The following is a 20380-nucleotide window of genomic DNA, read 5'->3' on the forward strand; positions in this document are numbered from 1 at the left end:
AATTATCTTGTTTTAGATATGCTTTAGATAAGGAGCCACGTTTTTGGAGTGTATGTTGTAATGTGTGTGTTGTTGTTGTTCCATCATTTTGTTTGTTATGTTTGAATCAATAAAAATGTAATTTAAAAAAACAAACAAAGGGGAATTGCGATCCTGCCCCAGTGATGGGTGTTTTCAGGAAATCACACATACAGTCCCCAAAGGGTGAAATTGTTCCCAGATGTTGCTGTTTATTTTTAATCTCCCTCCATCCTGTCCCCCCACCCCCCAGCTCAGTCGAGAGGCCCCTGGAAGATGAGACGGACAAACCCCTGTTGGCCCGTCAGCCAGGTGCCGCAGAAAGGGCAGGCAGCGTGGAAGGCGTGGGTGCCGTGGGGCAGAGGAATCTGGGCCCAGTACTGCACAGTCTTGGCAGAGCAGACATGGCCGCAGGGGCAGAAGGCGTGGGTGGGGCGCCCGGCGTCCAGGTAGAGCCCTGCCTCGCAGCCCAGCCACAGAGGCACGTAGGGCCCGGAGCGCCGGCACATGGGGCACTCCCGTTCCAGGCCCCCTTTCTCCTTGCGGAAGCCCCAGTTGTGGAACCCGTGGACGTGGCCGCAGTTGACATAGACCCACGGCTGCTTCTTCTCCACCACGCCCCTCTGTGCCAGGCTGGGAAACGCCAGTGTGCTGAAGCCCACTGGGCACTGAGGCCGGGCGGCGTTGATCTCCTGGCGCAGCGCCTCCAGCTGCTGCAGCGTCGGCGTGCGCAGGAGCCCCTCTGAGGTCCGCCACAGGAGGGTGGCGCCACAGAGGTCAATGAGCGAGCCGTCTTGGAGCACGTTGGACTCTGATTCCACCTGGCAGGAAGGAGAGAAGCAGGGCATTAAAAGACACATCTGCTCCTGACCTCTGGCAGCGATGCCCTCATATAGTCGGAGGAGGGGCTGCCGGGCTATCCATGTACTACCCCCTCCGTTGTGTCTGTCTTGTCACTTAGTGCCTAGCAGGTTTGCTAGCGTGGAGTAGTGGTGAAGAGCAGTGGACTCTAATCTGAACCAGGTTTGATTCCCCACTCCTCTGCATGAGCGGTGGACTCTAACCTATTTCCTATTTTCATCATTTGCTGGCCTCCCCATCTCCCCCCCCCCCAATTTGGGGGTCCACTGTTGACCAGGCCTGTTTAGTGTCTTAGTGGCTGTAAATGAAGGAAATGCCATCTTATTTAATGTATACTGAGAAATGATTTTAAAGTATGTTTTAACTAATGTTTTATGATATTTGAGGTATGATGTTGTAACCCACTCTGAGCCCAGCCTGCCGGGAAGGGCGGGATATAAATGCAATAAATAAATAAATGAATAAAAATAAATAACCTGGTGAACCGGGTTGGTTTCCCTACTCCTACACAAGAAGCCTGCTGGGTGACCTTGGGCTAGTCACAGTTCTCTTAGAGCTCTCTCAGTCTCACCTACCTCACAAGGTGTCTGTTGAGGGAAGAGAAAGGGAAAAATATTGTAAGCCAGTTTGAGTAGGGGTCACTGGAGGTGTGGGGGGGAGGTCGTTGTGAATTTCCTGCATTGTGCAGGGGGTAGTCCCTTCCAACTCTATGATTGTCCTTAAAAGGTAGAGAAAGTTGGCATATAAAAACCTCCTCCTCCTCCCCCCAATGCAATTAGACTTAATTTCGGTGTGGCTGTGTCCTAGTGGTGACAGCAATTGCTCTGGATGCCAGAGGCCCTAGCTTCATCCCCCAGCAACTCCACTTAAGAGAGTTGTAAGGTTCAAACTAGACTTTACATTGTATTGTTTTGAGTCACGGTCTGGGATCCTGACCCAACTTGCATTTCCTGCAGCTGCAGAGAGCCAATTGCTCAAGTGCTGCAGGGCCCCATTTCAGATCGGGACAGTGCCCCAGTGGGGGAGGGGCTTCACTTTTGCATGGCATGGAGGTAAATAACATCACCTGGTCAATAATATCCAAGTAAGGCTCTGTTAAAGGGGCAGGGCATTTTTCTCCAGGCCTATTGGCAACCCTATCGGGGATCCCTGCCTTAGGCCCACCCCGGAACTCTTCCTCTCCCCCTTCAGGCCCAGCTACATAACTGAAGATCTCCCGGCTTTTTAATGAAAAGGTAATGACAACTGCCGGGTGGAAATGGAGATGTGGAGTTTAAACCGTTTTCCTCAAGTGCCGTTTTTGCAACCTCAGTTGCCTATTGGCTATTTAAGGAAAACACATAGATAACATATGGATACCTGCCACCTCACCAGCAAAGAAGGTCTTGAGAGAAGGGGGGATTTACACTGGGGAAATGGTAAGAGGAAAATAATTAAATCCTCCCCTCCCCCAGCTGCCCATGCCTTTTAAAAGAACAGGGGGAATCCAATTATGGTCTTCAGGTAAGCCGGCAGACACGTGAGTTGCATACAGGTACTTTCTCAACAGATTCCCCCGGGAGCCGGGACTATTCAGAGCCAGGTTTCATATCCCAAAATCTGAAGCGGCCAATATTAGCAGGAGGGACTCGTGTGGGAGGGGGGAAGCTCTCTTTTATCTGCAACAGGCCCTCCCCCAACACACACACTTTCCTTCCCCCACCTCTTCCAACCTACCAGCTTCCCCCGCTGCTGTGCAGAGCGACTGTCTCGCAAGGCGTACACATTCCCGCAAACGGAGATCTCGCGCCACACGCCCGGCGTGGAGTCCTCACTGAAGCCGCCGTTGGGGTGCATCACGAGCACCCCGTTTGTGGTCAGCCCGTCCATCAGCCCGTCCGGAGTCCTCCACTTGGCCGCCCTCTCCTGCCAATGAAACCAGAGACTGGCATCACAGCACAGCTTGGGCAGGGGGGTATAGGGGCACAAGGACTGTCATCTGCCCGTTTGTCCCGGATGTCGGTATTGGATAGTCCCTTCACCACCCAAAGCAGTCAGGGAAGGAGCACCCTCCATTTCTAGTATTGTGAAGAGGGATTTTTTTTGAGAGGGGGAATGAACATCTCTATCATCTCTTTAAATTTCTATAAATAGCAGATACTGGGGTGGGGGGATGTTTGGATAGGACTGCAACCCTCCTCCTATACCCCAGTGAAAAATCTCTCCCTGGAGGTGCAATTTGCCAAGAAGGCAGAGAGGCAAAGCCATACTGTGCTAGGGAAAGCTGAAGGCAGTAGCAAAAGAGGAAGACCCAACATGAGACGGATCGACTCAATCAAGGAAGCCACGGCCCTCAGTTTGCAAGACCTGAACAAGGCTGTTAAGGATATGATGTTTTGGAGGACATTGATTTGTAGGGTCGCCATAGGTTGGAAGCGACTTGACAGCACTTAACACACACACACACACAAAGGGCGTAATGACATGGCATAAGAGATGGAATGTGGCACATCAAGAAGAAAGGAGTCAAAGCCATGGCTTCGTGCCTGCTGTACCAAAGGGAGAGACTGTCAGTGGCTGTAATGACGTGGATAGCCCAGGCTAGCCGGATCTTGTCAGATCTCAGAAGCTAAGCAGGGTTGGCTTTGGTCAGTATTTGGATGGAATACCAAATACCAGGGTCGGAACGCAGAGGCAGGCAATGGCGAACCACCTCCCAGCTTCTCTTGCCTTGAAAACCCCATGGGGTCGCCATACGTCAGCTGCGACTTGAGGGCAAAAAAGGGGGGAGTATATAAGGAAGAAGGGGAAGGGTGAGCAGATGTCAGAAGCTGAAGGTTGACCCTGCTAAGTTTGAGAAAGTCATGAGACATCTGCAACGGGATATGCAGAACCGGATGGAGGGAGAAAGTAGAGAGAGGGGAAACTGGGTGCCGTCAGCATCTGTATCAGTGTTAATCAGTCCAGGATAAAAGCGAGCCTCATTTGCCATTATCAGAGCCACATGGCTACTGTGTATACCCTGGGCACACCACCCTACCAAACTCACACATACAACAATATATGACATATGTAACTGTAATCATGGCTACATCCATACGATTTTCCAGGCTTTTTACTTCTATTGCTAGCATGGGGCCTGCAGCTCACCCATCCTCCAGTCCCTTTGGCGGTGAGCATTTCAAGGTGGGAACCATTTGTAAGCAACAAACCTCAACAGCCTTGCCTATTTTCTTAGAGCGTGGGGTGGGTGCCACACTGGGAACGGGTGCTCTGAAGAGCCACAGGTGTCATGTCAAAGAGCCACATGTGGCTCCTAAGCCACTGAGTGAGTTTCTCTGATCTGTATGGTACTGAGGGCCATGGGATTTGATAAGGTGGCCTAATAAGGACATAATATAGAGAAAAACAGAACTCAGGACAAATCCTTCGGAGACCCCAACAGACTGAGGGAAAGCGTGGGAAATTTCCCCCCGAATGAGCAATTAGGGAGGAAGAGAGCCAGCTGAGGACAGAGTCATGGAAACCTAGGGCAAGAAGAGAATCAAGCAGGAGAGAGTTGTCTAATGACAGCAGAGAAGTCAACGAGGAAGAGGATGGAGACCCTCTGATTCACCACCAAGGAGATGATTAGTGATTTTGGTGAGGGTAGCTTAAGTGGAATGCGGAAAGCAGGAACCTGACTGTATTGAGGATGGGGAAAACCTGGAAACAGGACATTTACAGCCCAACATTGTTTTGAAGCTCCCCCGCCAAACCCCACCCCCACTTTGGAAGCCAACGTTATGTGGGAGCAGCCAGCATTGCATGAAAATAAGTAGAGAATTTAAATTTTCCACCTTTCATATCTTCTTTGGAAAGAAAAAAAGCCCACAATGTGAGAGTCAGGTGAGCTTTCCTTGGGAGGGAGTACTCAAGGATCGGGGCCATGAAAGAGAAGGCTCTACCTTAGATAGAAGGCCCTACCTTAGATAGCCATCAGGCTGTCTTCAGATGGCTCTGGCACTGGGAGCAGGGACTCATTAACGTGGAAAGGCAACCAGAAACCGAACAGAGATGGTGATCTTCTTCAGCATGCTGGGAAAACCTGAATCTAGTGTGTGTCCTTTTAATCCCAGCCTAACCCTGCCCTTTGCCCATTCCATCCACCCCTCAAACATGCAAAGACACACACAGTCGCTCCAGTGACTCACTCACTCCAAGGAAAATGTTGCGGGAGGCATCAAAGCCAGCAGCGTAAATGCGTGCCGTGTACGGGGGGTTCCTTTCACAGATGACACGGCAGGCAAAGCGAGAGATGGTGCTCTGAGCTGACTGACCATCGACGGCTGAGTTGGCCCCAGGAGTCGTGTCCGTCACCACAAAATCAATCATACTCTCTGTGGAACGACCAATCTGGGAATAACAGAGGTGAGGCAGGATATAAATTAATAAACGGGGTGGATCCAAACGAAACATTTCAGCATCGCAAAGGGAATTTCCTGCTTCCTTCCCCCACTGAACTCAATGAAATGCTCTTCTTCTTTAGGGGACCCTGAAAGGGATCTGAAGCAAAAGGGGAGAATTGGGGGAAACTGCCAATTAAATATGGATCCTTTGCCTGCTTCCTGAGTCCATCGGTCATTAACTTGGCACAGAGAACTCTAAAAAGCCCCAGACTATGTTGCCATAACATATCAGTTTATTGCAACAATCTCAGCTTTGTATGCATTTCTTTGTCATCTCAATAAAGTATTAACTTCTATAAAGCTTCCTACAAAGCTGTTTAGTTATAGCACTCTTTGTCTTCGGTGTAATTTTTATTATAAAACATAAAAGAAGTTCCGTGCAGAAAAGTACAGTGCCCCTTGTAGTGCTTTCAGCCAATGAGAGCTACTTATTCTGGCTACCAGGGACCAGTCACTATACTACCAGGGGCCAGCAGACTCTTAACTTGTCTCATTTTCTTGGGAGTAGCTCCTCCCATGGTCTTCCGCTGCTGCCATGTAGGAGGCAGTATGGCAGTAGTGGTGAATTAAGCAGCAGGCTCCAATTTAATGTTCCTGTGAGTACTAGGGTGCCAACAGGCCTGGAGAAGAATTATTAGGAATGCTGGCCTCCAGGTGGAACCTGGGGATCCCCTGGAATTACAGCTCATCTCCGGACTACAGAGATCAGTTCCCCTGGAGAAAATGGATGCTTTGGAAGGTGGACTCTATGGCATTGTACCCCGCTGAAGTCCCTGTTCTCCCCAGGCTCCATCCCCAAATCTCCAGGAGTTTTCCAACCTGGATCTGACAACCCTATCCCCCCATCCCATGCTGGTAGTCACAGCTTCCTATAAAGCTGTTTAGTTATAGCGCTTCCCCACTGCGGTTTACTGAATTCAATGAAATGCTGTTCTTTGTGGGGCTAGTGGACCCTGAAATGGACCTGAAGCAAAAGGGGGGAATTGATGGAAACTGCCAATTTAATCTGGATCCAGCCCTCTGTCTGCTTCCTGAGTCCATCAGTCACTCGTTTGTTTGTATTCACAGCAGCATCCAGACAATGAATTTTTCTCTTGTCAAAAATTATCTAAAACCCTCTGGCACAGAGAACTCTAAAAAGCCCCAGACTACCTTGCCATACCAACACATCAGCTTATTGCAACAATCTCAGCTTTGTATGTATTTCTTTGTCAACTCAATAAAGTAATAACTGGCAACCCTGCCCTTGATTGCCTGGAAATAGGCAAGGGCAGCCCCACACTATGGGGTGGGGGTGGCTAATGGGGGGTGATAGAAAATGGTGGCAGAAAATAGAGGCCCCTGCCTATTTCTACACACTCAAGGGTAGGGTTGCCCCCCCCCCCTTGAGTTTTAGGTAAGGAAAATCCCCAGGTGAAGTTTGCTCTTCATTCACCGCTGAATTTCTGTCCTGTGTTGTACAGCTGTCAAAGGCACAGGAGCCCTGTCAGAAAACAAGGGGGCAACCCTATTCCTGCTGTGGCTGCAGAGGGTACCTGAAACATGTCGGTTTCACTGTCGTGTGTGTACTCCACAATCACCGAGTGGCTTCGGGAGAGCGTGTAGGAGATGCTGTGCTGGCCTTTGTTACTCAGTGCCTGTTGGGGAGAGAGAGAAAAAGCTATGGGAACGGCCTGATGCTCCTCTCTGGAGATGAATGCATCTCCCCACCCCACCCGCCATGCCCTAAAACAGCCCATTCTCTTTCCAATCTTATGTGCAGAGGATTCCACGCCTGCTCAAGTAACAGAATATTGTCTCCTGTTCCTCAGGTGCAGGCACACTATTGCACCTAGAGCAGCCCAAAGTGACCACCATCTCTTGAGACTAAGACAAGAGAGAGGCAGAGACCTGAATCTGCCTGGAAACAACAACCCTCACATCTCAAATTTACAGTAGTTTATTTTGGAAGGGAAAGAAGGAGGAGGAGTTGGTTTTTATATGCCAACTTTCTCTACCACTTAAGGCAGAATCAAACCAGCTTACAATCACCTTCCCTTCCCCTCCCCACAACAAACACCCTGGGAGGTAGGTGGGGCTGAGAGAGTGTGACTAGCCCAAGCTCACCCAGCTGGCTTCTTGTTTAGGAGTGGGAAAACAATTCCAGTTCACCAGATTAGCCTCTGCTGCTCATGTGGAGGAGTGGGGAATCAAACCCGGTTCTCCAGATCAGAGTCCACCGCTCCAAACCACCACTCTTAACCACTACACCACACTGGCTCTATGGTATATACTGCTATATATAGCTTACTGTAAGTAGGATCCTATTATGTAATTTTTGCGCCCCTTAACGTGTCACGTTAATACTTATGCTATGCTTCAGTTCTATCTTTTAGATTTCTGGTTCGTTCCAGACTTTTACAATCCCAGTGCATCAATTACTGAATCTCACATTTTATTGACTGTATTGACTCATTCTGTGTAATCCGCCTTGAGTCCCTATCAGAATGATGGACTATAAATAAATAAATACAATAAATAAATGTAAATGTTTCAATATGACTCTGGCATTGAACACATGAAGCTGCCTTGTACTGAATCAGACCATTGGTCCATCAAAGTCAGTATTGCCTGCTCAGACCGGCAGCGACTTTCCAGGGTCTCAGGAACAGGTCTTTCACATCACCTTCTTGCCTAATCCCTTTAACTGAAGATGCCGGGGATTGAACCTGGGACCTTCTGCATGCCAAGCATATGCTCTACCACTGAGCCACGGCCCCTCCCACTTAAACAATGGATCAGCACCCTAAAAAGTCTTGGCTTGGTCTGATGTGTCGGGAAGGGGGCTTTCTGCCGGGCAGGAAGTGGGTTTGAGACTTTTCTTGGAGGAGAGCTCACCTTGGATACAAGCGGCGTGGAGATGTGGTGGATGACGTCGGGTTTCACCCCATTAGCCTTGGGCCTCTTGAACAGGGCCAGTCGGCTGCGGCGTCGGCCCTTGTCACCGTTGGGCAAGGAGCCATTGTACCTGTATTGGAAGGCACCAACATAATAAAAGTAATTGCGTGTTGTCAAGTCGCAACCAACTCACAGCAACCCAATCCATGGAGTGTTCGATGCAAGAGATGAGCAGAAGCAAAGTGGTTTAGCATTGCCGTCCTCTACATAGCAAACCTGGACTTCCTTGGTGGTCTCCCATCCAAGTACTAACCAGGGCTGACCCTGCTTAGCTCCCATGCTCTGATGAACTTGGGCTAAGCTGGGCTATTTAGGCACCAAAATGCTCATCTGTATCTTCATCTTTAATGCAGACATCAATAAAAAAGCCATGCCAATTTAAACCGATAACAAAATACTCTGTCCAGATTTTGAATTCAATTCTGTCATTTGAAAACAGAATAGAACTCTAACACTTAAATGATGTATTCAGTGTGTGTGCAACCCTGAGGGTTTTCAAGGCAAGAGACGTTCAGACGTGGTTTGCCTGCCTCTATGTGGGCTGAGAGAGCTGTGACTGGCCCAAGGTCACCCAGCAGGCTTCATGTGGAGAAGTGGGGAATCGAACCCGGTTCTCCAAATTAGAGTCCGCTGCTCTTAACCACTACACCATGCTGGTTTGATGTATTCAGAGGTCACTGTAAATTGTGGCAAACCCAAGCTGCAGATTAGGGCTGCCAACAGGCTTAGAGAAAGAGGTCCTATCCCTTTGGTAGAGGCTGAATGCATAGAAATGGGCAGCTGAAGATTTTCATGGTAAGGGGGCAAATAACATCACCCAGAAAATAACTTCCAGTTAAGGCTCTGATAAAGGGACAAGACATTTTTTTTTTCTCCAGGCAGTTGGCAACTGCAATGCAGGCAGCCTTAACTAGCTGCCTTTTTGAGTTGGTGTCAGATTGGGATTTCAAACTGAAGTATATAGTTGGTTTGTTAACCACAGTTAACATGCAAATGAGGTTTCATGTTGATTTGTTACTAGCATTGTCAACTACCTGGAGAAAAAAAATGTCCTGCCCCTTTAATAGAAGCTTAATAGAATGCTATTTACTAAGTAATGTTATTTACTTCCATGCCATGAAAAGCTCCAGCTGCCCATTTTGGCCACCCATTAAACCTGAATTAAACAGTCAGGACATTTTTCTCCAGGCCTAGTGGCAACCGTATTTATTATTTAGATTTGGTAGACTAACTGGAGTTTGCAAGCAAATCCTAAGCAAGTCTGGTCAGAATCCTATTCAGCTCTACTCAGTGGGTCTTACTCCCAGGAAAATGACCCCAAGATTGTACTGTTTGTTGCACAAACCACAGTTTAAACAAACCACCATTTATCATGCCATCTGAATGCGGCCAAGGTTGCTGCTGCTGTGGTTAAATGGTAACAAGGCAATTTTTGAGATGAATATGATAGATTGTTATCATGAGCTGAATTATTTATTACTTTCACTCATGTTTTATAGTTAATTTTTTTCTGAACTATTTGATTATTATTCTTTAAGGACTATATTTTCTCTTTGTTTTTTATGGCCTATAGTTTGGAAATAAGCTTTGAATTCAAACTATGTGAAAAGTTCATATTTTAAACCCAGAGTTCAAAATGATGAAATTTCAGGTGAGTAGCCTTGTTCCTTTGTTGCCGAAAAATAAAATTGCAATCCAGTAGCACATTAATAACTAGCAAAATTTATTCCAGCATCAGTGTTTGTGAGTCATAGCTGACTTTATCAGATTCATGATAAACACTTGTGCATCTGATGACATAAACCCTGACTCATGAAAGTTTATGCTGGGGGGAAAATCTAGTCTGGAACAAAATCTTGGTGCTACTGCTGTTTATTTTTTCTTAAATCTTGTAGATAGATTTCCCATACAACTTTGTAAAGTATTACCCTGAGCATTCAGTTTGTTTGCGATTCATGTTTTCTTGAACTGTCTAAACCCAAGTCTTATGTAACCTCTGCGATACAAAGGGATGCCAGTCAGCACCACTGACCTCTAAACTAGGTCCGATGTACACCACTAGTGGTCCACCACTATCCACTTGCCACATATTGAGGTCTTCCTGGTGCTTGATAGTCTTACTGTTTTTTGCCTTCCAAACGAGCAGGCAGGTATCTCAAGCTGGGGTGGGGGAGCACCTTGCCTAAGCATCATTTGGCTTAGTATGTTGCAATTTGCTTTTCTCCCTCTCTCATAATACTACGACATGGGGTCATATGCTGAAGTTGGAGGATGAGAGATTCAAAACAGATAAAAGGAAGTATTTCTTCACACAACGCATAGTTAACTCCCTGCCCCGGGATGCGGTGATGGCTGCCAGCTTGGAAAGCTTTAAGAGGGGAGTGGACATGTTCATGGAGGAAAGGGCTATCCATGGCTACTAGTCAAAATGGATACTAGTCACGATGCATACCTATTGTATCCAGTATCAGAGCAGCATGCCTATTATATTGGGTGCAGTGGAACACAGGCAGGATGGTGCTGCTGCAGTCGTCTTGTTTGTGGGCTCACTAGAGACACCTGGTTGGCCACTGTGTGAACAGACTTTTTATATACAGATGTAATATGGTTGGCCACTGTGTGGACAAGCTTTTTATATACCGATGTAATATGTTTGTTATGATGGGTTCTGGTCACCCTAGTCAGAACCTGATGAAAACATTTCACTGGCTTCCAATCTATTTCCACACACAATTCAAACTGCTGGTTAGAACCTTTAAAGGCCTGGATGGCTATTAGTTAGAATGGATACTAGTCATGCTGCATACCTATTCTCTCTAGTATCAGAGGAGCATGCCTATTATATTGGGTGCAGTGGAACACAGGCAGGATGCTGCTGCTGCAGTCATCTTGTTTGTGGCTTCCTAGAGGCACCTGGTTGGCCACTGTGTGAACAGACTGCTGGACTTGATGGACCTTGGTCTGATTTAGCGCGGCTTTTCTTATGTTCTTATGTCTGTGTGTCACAGGTTTTGAATGTTCTGAGATTGTTCTGAGATTGTTCTGAGAATGTTCTGAGAATGTTCTAAAAAGAGAGGCGCTGGGCTCATCCCTGGAAGATGCATTCCCTGATCGGAAAGCCTTTCTCACTAAGCCTAGGTGGGTGGGTGGGTGGGTCAGGGCAGAGATAGAATGGGCTATGAGCACTCAGTTTCTTACTCAGGGTGAGGAAAAAAGTGCTCTGCACATGCTCAGCCTTCCTCTTCTCATTCTTCCCGTTCCTAAGCTCAAGCATGCTGGGGCTAAGGGGGTTCTGTCCCAGATCCAGCTCTGCACTGCAGCGAAGGGCCCCTGCTGCCTCTCTACTTACCCCAGCACGATCAGCTCCCCGTACTTCACTGGCTCCTTGGTCAACAGGATACTGTCCCCTGGAGAAGGATAGATGCGGCTGCTCTTGGGACAAGCTCGCCGAAGATCTAGGGACTGGGAACTCACTGCTTCTGGGCTGCTTTCTAGCACCATCCTGCAATTACACGTCAGAATATGGAGGGGTCACTCTTGAGATCCTGTTCCCGAAATAAGAGGTACTGAAGCACACACGGCTCTCACCAGGCCACTCTTCCCCTAGCCTCGGATACAAAAAAAAAATTGTTGCTCACAGGGGTGGGTAAGAAACTCTACGCATGATCAAATGCTCATTATTACCGAATAATGTTTCGCATCCTGCCCTTGTATTGTCACCACCTGTTTTGACGGCTTTCCTGCATCCATCTGTTGCCACGGTGACACTCCCTGACCTCTGCTGCTTCTAAGTTGCCATGGTGACACTCTTGCCTCTTAGTAAACACCTCGAGCATTTCCTGGTTTCCAAAGTGATGGCCCCCAAAGTCACCACAGCGACAGCCCTAAACTACCTCTGCTCTGTTACTACGGCAGCATTTCAGATATTTAATGCCGCCCTGTTGCCATGGCAACACTCTCTTCTTCAACCTGGTGTCTTTGAGTGGAGGAGGCCAGGTTGGTTCGCTTCAATCCTTTAACCATCCTCTGTTCCAGAGTCTGCCAGTCCTCGGACTAGTTCCAGAAATATCCCATGCACACAATACACCCCCTTTCACAAAGGAAAGAAAACTACAGGGGCCCAGAGATGGGTCACAAAAGGCCTCCAAGCCTGGTATCTGTTTTTTTTAACACCAGGTGCAGCTCTGTAACATGGGAGGTGATAGTATAAAGAAGAGTACCTCTAAGCATGCATAAAGTCCAATTCCTCCCCTCGCTAAGCAACTGCAGTCACTCCACATATATGTAACATATGTGAGTTAATGGTCTGGCTTAGAGGATCTGGCAGAGATAACCACTAGTAACAATGTGTTGCAAAGTTGCAGTACTGCAGTCCAAGCTCTGAGTTCGATCCCGATGGAAGTCGGTTTCAGGAAGCCGGCTCAAGGTTGACTCAGCTTTCCATCCTTCCGAGGTCGGTGAAATGAGTACACAGCTTGCTGGGGGTAAAGGGAAGATGACTGGGGAAGGCACTGGCAAGCCACCCCGTAAACAAAGTCTGCCTAGTAAACGTCGGGATGTAACGTCACCCCATGGGTCAGGAATGACCCGGAGCTTGCATAGGGGACCTTTACCCTTAACAATGTGTTAACATCATTTGATGTGTGTGTGTGTATGGATGGGGAACCAGTTGTGGTTACCCAGTGGAGAAGCTAAGGCACTCTGTGCATAGTCTAACACTTGTATTTACTGTTCTTTTATGATAGTTTCAGGTGGGGGCTTGTGGTGGTCTGCATAAGAAGAGCAAAATTCCAGTCCAGTGGTACCTTGAAGACCAACAAGATTTTCAGGCTACAGAAGCTTTCCAGAGTCAAAGCTCTAGTATTCTGACGAAGGGAGCTTTGACTCTTGAAAGCTGGTTGTTCCTTTTTGCATCCCAAAACTGAACTCAGAATTAAGGGGCTGAGCACAGGCTCAGATTTGTATCTTTGTGTACATATCAGCATCCTCACACCCAAACCTTCTGACTTGATCTGAACCTGAGCTCCAGATGTCAGTTACAATACCACGTCTAAACACACCTACCTGCCAGAAACACAACAGGTACCCAAGCCCTTCCCAGTATAAGCAGCAACATCACCACGTTGCCACGATATCCCAATAACCACACCACCACGGTCAGTTCTGATGCACAGAACACCATAATTACATCTCAAGTGTTTAGACCAGTAACAAAACTATGCACAACTATCTGTGGCACACACAATATCACAGTTGTACATCTATAAACATATGGAGGCCAAAGTCAACATTCATGCATAGGACAACACAACACAACCTGATTGTGGTATACAACCCAAATGTTTTCTCCGCCATAATCATCCTCTTGATCACAACTTCTGAGTAAATGGATCCATATGGACAGGGCCACTTATACCTCACACCTCCCCAAATGCAGAACCCATTTCAGTTTCCAAAATACTACTGATGCAGGTCTAACAAGGTTGTCATGGACAGGAATCTTAAATATCCAAGCTCAGTTAGGGCTGAAATTAATCTGAATTTGAAATTTGAATTTTTTTAAATTTCTGAATTTTAAAGTGTTTACATTTTGGGGTTTTAAGGCTGTTGACGGAAAGAGATATGATGCCTTATATTCCACCACCCCCATACCTTGAATGGGAAGAATGGGAAATGAAGGTTTTTTTTTTGCAAGCTAGGGGGACTTTTTTCTTCTCTAAAATCACAGGGTGGCATGTTTTGGGGGGACAGTGTAAGCACAGAGCCTCTGGGGGGAGTTGTGTTCATTAATAAGCATGGGGAGGGTCTGTGGTTCTGTGACACAGCACCTCCTTTGTGTGCAGACTTTCCCAGGTTCAATCCCCATCGCCTCCTGTTAAAAGGACCAGGTAGCAGGTGGTTTGAAAGATCTCCACCTGAGACCATGGAGAGCCACCATCAGTCAGAGCAGATGATACTGACCTTGATAGGCCAATTGTCTGGCTTGCTACAACACAACCAAACACGGAAACCTATAAAATTAATGCCCATGAGGGTGCACGTGTGAATGGCTTTAGGTCCCCTGGAGACTATTTCCTGAGACCACATCATATGAAGCTGCCTTCTACTGAATCAGACCCTTGGTCCATCCAAGTCAGTATTGTCTATCAGACTGGCAGCGGCTCTCCAGGGTCTCAGGCGGAGGTCTTTCACATCACCTACTTGCCTAGTCCCTTTAACTGGAGATGCTGGGGATTGAACCTAGGACCTTCTGCATGCCAAGCAGATGCTCCACCACTGAGCCACGGTCTGGCTGGGGCCCAAGTGACCACACCTTGCATGCTGGAAAGTAATACAGACGTGACCAACAAAATCACATTAAAATTAACAGTGAAAACAAAGCTGGAAGGGCTATACCTGCAGATGGGAAGGGAGACAGGGTGGAAGTGGGAAGACAAGGAAGTTAGGGAGCTGGGGTGGAGAAATTGGGATGTATAGTGAGGACCACAAAGTAATAACAAAGAAGAGAGTGCCCCTGAGCAGATGCAGAGAGTCTTTCCTTTTTCACCAACTCTGCAGTGCACACCTCTGAGCTTAGGGTATAAAGATTCAAAGTTGGACAGGAAGTGACCTTCAGGTAACAGTGAGTTTCAGGTAGCAGCACATCTTTTTAAAGCACTGTAACTACAGGTGCTCAACTCTTTTAAAAAATGGTCCTACATCAGGATATTCTGGGGCTTTTATTTCTTTGGCTGGGGATATACTGAAACAGTCAGGGAGAGGTGTCTGAGTTCCTGAATTTTGAGGGGAGAGTCGGGATCTTTAGGTTACTGCCTTGTGTTGGGGAAGGGGACCAAGGCTTTCCACATTCAGAGTTGGCATGTGCTGCAGCTATGTGTGTGTGTGTGTAAAGTGCCGTCAAGTCGTAGCCGACTTCTGGTGACCCCTTTTGGGGTTTTCATGGCAAGAGACTAGCAGAGGTGGTTTGCCAGTGTCTTCCTCTGCACAGCAACCCTGGTATTCCTTGGTGGTCTCCCATCCAAATACTAACCAGGGCTGACCCAGCTTAGCTTCTGGGATCAGGCTAGCCTGGGCCATCCAGGTCAGGGCTAGCTTGAATATAATATGGTTTTTTTTGGGGGGGGGGAATAATGCCAAGAGAGAAGGAGAGGGCCACATCTGAGAATCTAGGCAATTGGCATAGGTTTTGTGTGTGTGTGTGGGGGTGAGGTATAGAACATGCAAGGGTGGGGGAAGGATGTTTAGAAGGGCATCTAAAGTATGGTTGAAAGAAAGGCACAAATCCTGCTATACCGATTGTTTAGTATGCTGCAGGGGGCCAATCTATGAAGCTACAGGAGGCTAGGAAGTGTATCTGAATGCTTTATGTATTGGGGAGTGGGTTGAGAGACTGCATTCAGGGGAAAGGTCTTGCCAAGGGGGCAGAGACCCAGACGTTCTAGGGTGCTGAGGAGGAAGGATAAGACTGGGTGTGAGTGCTAGGTTTTGCAGGAGAGGGTCTAGTCCTTGCTATTTGGATTAATTTTGATTTATTCATCAGGGTACTCTTTGGGGGGGAGGTTGAAGCTTCTGGGAAGTGGTTGTTGGGCATTTTGGGTGCTCTGACTAACACCCATGGAAACTGTATATTGAACTTGCATTGGGTGAGGGGGTGAATAAGGCAGGTGAGGAGCATGTGAATTGAGGAAGGGGAGGAGGCTGACATCTAAGTATTTGAGGGAAAGCAAGCAACATTTAGCTAGTGCTAAAAAAAATGCTGCATCTTTCCCCCCTTAATGCAACACATTTTGCAAAAAAAAAAAAAAAAAGATAAACAAAGGCAACTAAACGAACAAGAATTGGATCGGAGGAGTCAGGAATGGGGGGGGGGACACACTGGACACACAGAAAGATGGGGGCGGATAAGGAATTTCGAGACATCCCAGGGATTAAAGGACACCCATTCAAATCTGAGGTGTTGGTGGTGAGTTGAACTAAGGACCACCCTGCTAAATTTGGAGATTGGATTAGGGTTAGGAATTAAGGACACTGAGATGGATTTGGGGTGGTTGGTAAGGAATGGAAAGCAGAGTGGGGCGAGGGGGGGGAGGGGAGACACAGGAATTAAAGGACACCCCTTGGAATGAAGGCAGCCCGATTAGGGGAACGGATCAATATGGAAACATAAAAATCCAGAGGAGCCCTAATCATATCTGGAGGGAGTGGAGAAGGGAATGAAGAGCCAGGGAGAGGTGATGGAGAGGGGATGGTTTAAGGATGCCCAGCCCGATGTGGGGGTTGAGTGAGGGATGAAGGGAGCCCCTTGCAGATTTGGGGAGAAATGGAGAGTTGGGTACCCTAGGGCGGAGGGGGAGACAGACAGACCGCGAGTGGGGGAGGGGGGTGTCCAGACGGACAGACAAAACGCAGAGACTTGGCTAAAGTGCGGAGACGGGTGGGGTGGGGGGTGCTGAGCGAGGCATCTCTCCTCCCTCCCTGCCCTCCCTTCCCCATTGCACCCCCCCTCCCGCCGCGTCCTCCCTCCCCCCGCCCCAGGGTCGGGGGTCTCTCCGGCTCACCCCTCTGCGCGTCCCCCCCGCTCCCCTGCGGCGGGTCCCTGCTCAGCAACCGCCTGCGCAGGATGGAGAGCCCTGCGCTGCCGAAGGAAGGAGGCGCATCTGCTGCTGCTGCTGCCGCTGCTCCGGCGCCAGGCGGGATCACAGGCTCAGCTCCCCCCCCCCCCCAAGTCTGCAACACACAACACACACCCAGAATCCGAGAGGGGAAGGGAAGGGGGACCCTGCCCGGCCCCTCCTCTCTCCTCCCCCCCCGTCTAGGGTAGCCCTAAGCATGCCCCCCACCAGCTGCATCACAAAGCAGAGGAAGAGAGAGAGAGAGAGAGAGAGAGAGAGAAGGCGGCGGGGGTGGGTGGGGGCATGTTTGTTTATTGTCTTGCAGGTGCAAACGCCTGGAAAAAGCTAGAACAGATGGGGATGGAGGGGTGGAGTGGGGGGGGGTGTCCAGGGAGCGAGGGAAGACAGAGAAGGAAACGATTGGATCCCGAGAAGCAATGCCTGCGAGAAAGAGCCAGGCGTGCCTCACTTTCCCCGGGGGCGGGGGGCGGAATAAGAGACAAGTGCTACAGATAGCATCACCCCATCTCAGTACAGAACAGAAGAACAAAACAACAGGGGACCCAAGATCATCCTCGGAATTTGACAGGCGAGGAGCAAAATAAAACCTGATGATTATATGCCATCGGTTTGCAAATACTAATTCCTGTGTTGGTGCTCAGTATATTAATAATGTATAATAATTGTATTATTATTATTATTATTATTAGCATAGAATTGTTTGAAGAAAGCCATCCCGACCCCACACCACCTAAAGTTTAACACAGAGGTTCAGTGGTACATGGGAACATTATAATGCTGTTATTATGCCAATAAAGGTTTATGGTATGGTATAATGATACATGAGCTGAAGGAATAATTGGGTGGGGTACTGGGCGTACAGAACTGGGAAACCAGCCTGAAGAAGCGCAAGATGGTGTTTGAAGATTAGTGATGGGTGGGGTGGGATATTAATTGAGGAGGCAGGCTTAGGGTGGTAGCGCAGGATCCGGGGGAGGAGTGCCGGTTTTTGTATGAGGAAGTAATAGACCCCCCCCAATTATATTGATTAAAGAGAAGGATTTCTCCAGTTATTCCCTCCCTCCAGTTATTCCCCACCAGCCAGTTTCCCTGTAAATCACCCCCCTTCAAAAGAAGTATTTAGAGTGGGGTGGGGTGGAGCACAGTCTGTGTGCAGAGCAGGAAAATCTATTTCAAGCCTGCCAGAAACTGCCTTCTCTCCCTTGTCTTTGCATAACAAGCTGTTCTCCTCCCAGAGCAGGAGCCCTGAGACTCAGTAATCTGCGTTCACACAATCAGGAAGGGTGCGGGGGAGGAAGGAAAAGCTGTATGGCATGCAGAATGTCCCAGGTTCAATCCCTGGCATCTCCAGTTAAAGGGACTAGGCATGTAGGTGATGTGAAAGACCCCTGCCTGAGACCCTGGAGAGCCGCTGCCGGTCTGAGTAGACAGTACTGAGTAGACATATTGTCCCCACAATCTAATTTCAATAAAAGATAAAGCGTCTTTTAAGCAGAGGTTGGATGGCCTTCATTCGGGAGTGCTTTGACTGTGGGATCCTGCATGGCAGGGGGTTGGACTGGATGGCCCTTGTGGTCTCTTCCAACCTTGTGTGATTTTGTGAATACTGACTTTGATGGACCAAGGTTCTGATTCCGTATAAGGCAGATTCATGTGTTCATGAGTATGAGTAACTTCAGGCAGGCATCTTTTGCGTTCTCCATAGGAAGCCATAGTAGTAAGCTTCAGGGCCATTTGGTGAGGATAGAGGATGGTAGGCTCAGGACAGATGTAAGAAAATCCTTCTTGGCACAGTGCTCAATTCACTGGTGGAACTCAATGCCACAAGATGTGGTGAACTGGTTTAGATGTCAATAGCCATGATTACTAAGCAGAGGCTCAGGTTTAGAGGCAGCCTAGCTCTAACACTGGTTGCTAGAAGAGGGCTATACTTCTGCCCTGATTGGGCATTGCCTGGAAATCGCTGGCTAATCACAAGGAAAGAGATAGCTGGACTAGATGTTCCTTTGGTCCCATCTATCAGGAGGGAAGGCAGCATGGTATAGCCTGGACTCATCAGTTCTTGGAAGCTAAGCAGGTCAGTACTTGGAAAGGGGCTGTGGCTCAGTGATAGGGGAGGGGCTGTGGCTCAGTGGTAGAGCATCTGCTTGGCATGCAGAAGCCCCCAGGTTCAATCTTCGGCATCTCCAGTTAAAGGGAGTAGGCAAGTAGGCGATGTGAAAGACCTCCACCCGAGACCCTAGAGAGCCACTGCCAGTCTGAGTAGACAGTACTGACTTCGATGGATCAAGGGTCTGATTCAGTACAAGGCTGTGTGTGTTAAGTGCTGTCAAGTCGCTTCCGACTCATGGCAACCCTATGAATCAATGTCCTCCAAAATGTCCTGTCTTTGACAGCCTTGCTCAGATCTTGCAAATCGAGGGCTGTGGCTTCCTTGACTGAGTCAATCCATCTCTTGTGGGGTCTTCCTCTTTTCCTGCTGCCCTCCACTTTTCCAAGCATGTCCGACTTTTCTAGTGACTCTTGTCTTCTCAATGAAGTGGGGCCCTTAAACATTAGACAATATGTTTAAAAATAAAAAAACAATAAACATTAAACGATAGCCTTATTGTTGTGGGTGGGCCCCCTTTGTCTCCTGGCAACCAGGAGAAAAAGGGGCCTCACCCACAACTATAAGGCTACCATGAAGATAATTCACAGTGGGTAGCCGTGTTAGTCTGTCTGCAGTAGTAGAAAAGGGCAAGAGTCCAGGAGCACCTTCAAGACTAACCAAAATATTTTCCGGTAGGGTATGAGCTTTCTTCACAAGGTTGATGGATTTCCATTCTGTACGGCTAAATGTGGTGCCTTCCATGAAGATAATTCACAGTGGGTAGCTGTGTTAGTCTGTCTGCAGTAGTAGAAAAGGCCAAGAGTCCAGTAGCACCTTAAAGACTAACCAGAATATTTTCTGGTAGGGTATGAGCTTTCTTCACAAGGTTGATGGATTTCCATTCTGTATGGCTAAATGTGGTGCCTTCAATGAAGATAATTCACAGTGGGTAGCCGTGTTAGTCTGTCTGCAGTAGTAGAAAAGGGCAAGAGTCCAGTAGCACCTTAAAGACTAACAAGAATATTTTCTGGTAGGGTATGAGCTTTTGTGAGCCACAGCTCACTTCTTCAGATACAGCTAGAATGTGAATCCATCTGTCTTCTTCACAAGGTTGATGGATTTCCATTCTGTATGGCTAAATGTGGTGCCCTCCATGAAGATAATTCCCAGTGGGTAGCCGTGTTAGTCTGTCTGCACTAGTAGAAAAGGGCAAGAGTCCAGTAGCACCTTCAAGACTATCCAAAATATTTTCCGGTAGGGTATGAGCTTTCTTCACAAGGTTGATGGATTTCCATTCTGTACGGCTAAATGTGGTGCCTTCCATGAAGATAATTCACAGTGGGTAGCTGTGTTAGTCTGTCTGCAGTAGTAGAAAAGGGCAGGAGTCCAGTAGCACCTTAAAGACTAACAAG

The 20380-nt window shown here is 48.0% G+C and overlaps 1 protein-coding gene across 2 annotated transcripts; it reads right to left on the reverse strand.

Moving 5' to 3' along the window:
- Window positions 1-219: 219 nt before the first annotated feature.
- PELI3 (pellino E3 ubiquitin protein ligase family member 3) lies at window positions 220-17038 on the reverse strand. 2 transcript variants are annotated; one of them, XM_056852297.1, is made up of 7 exons: window positions 16991-17038; window positions 11593-11745; window positions 8184-8313; window positions 6842-6943; window positions 5056-5253; window positions 2596-2784; window positions 220-839 (listed from the first exon to the last, which is right to left on the reverse strand). In XM_056852297.1, the coding sequence occupies exons 2-7, from the start codon at window positions 11742-11744 to the stop codon at window positions 273-275; spliced, it is 1338 nt and encodes a 445-aa protein (XP_056708275.1). In that variant the 5' UTR covers window position 11745; window positions 16991-17038; the 3' UTR covers window positions 220-272. The 2 variants fall into 2 exon arrangements, with proteins under 2 accessions (XP_056708275.1, XP_056708274.1); XM_056852296.1 differs by lacking the exon at window positions 16991-17038 and adding an exon at window positions 16802-16886.
- Between the last annotated feature and the right edge of the window lie 3342 nt (window positions 17039-20380).

This window comes from Euleptes europaea, chromosome 7 (assembly GCF_029931775.1).
Source record: "Euleptes europaea isolate rEulEur1 chromosome 7, rEulEur1.hap1, whole genome shotgun sequence".
Lineage (NCBI taxonomy): Eukaryota > Metazoa > Chordata > Lepidosauria > Squamata > Sphaerodactylidae > Euleptes > Euleptes europaea.

Excerpts from the sequence above, each read along its gene's own strand:
- PELI3 (XM_056852297.1), bottom strand. The coding sequence starts at position 11,744 with ATGGTGCTAGAAAGCAGCCCAGAAGCAGTGAGTTCCCAGTCCCTAGAT. Across the intron at positions 6,944-8,183 it reads CCACGCCGCTTGTATCCAAG|GCACTGAGTAACAAAGGCCA; the intron begins GTGAGCTCTCCT and ends TCTCCCCAACAG. Across the intron at positions 840-2,595 it reads CACAGCAGCGGGGGAAGCTG|GTGGAATCAGAGTCCAACGT; the intron begins GTAGGTTGGAAG and ends CCTTCCTGCCAG.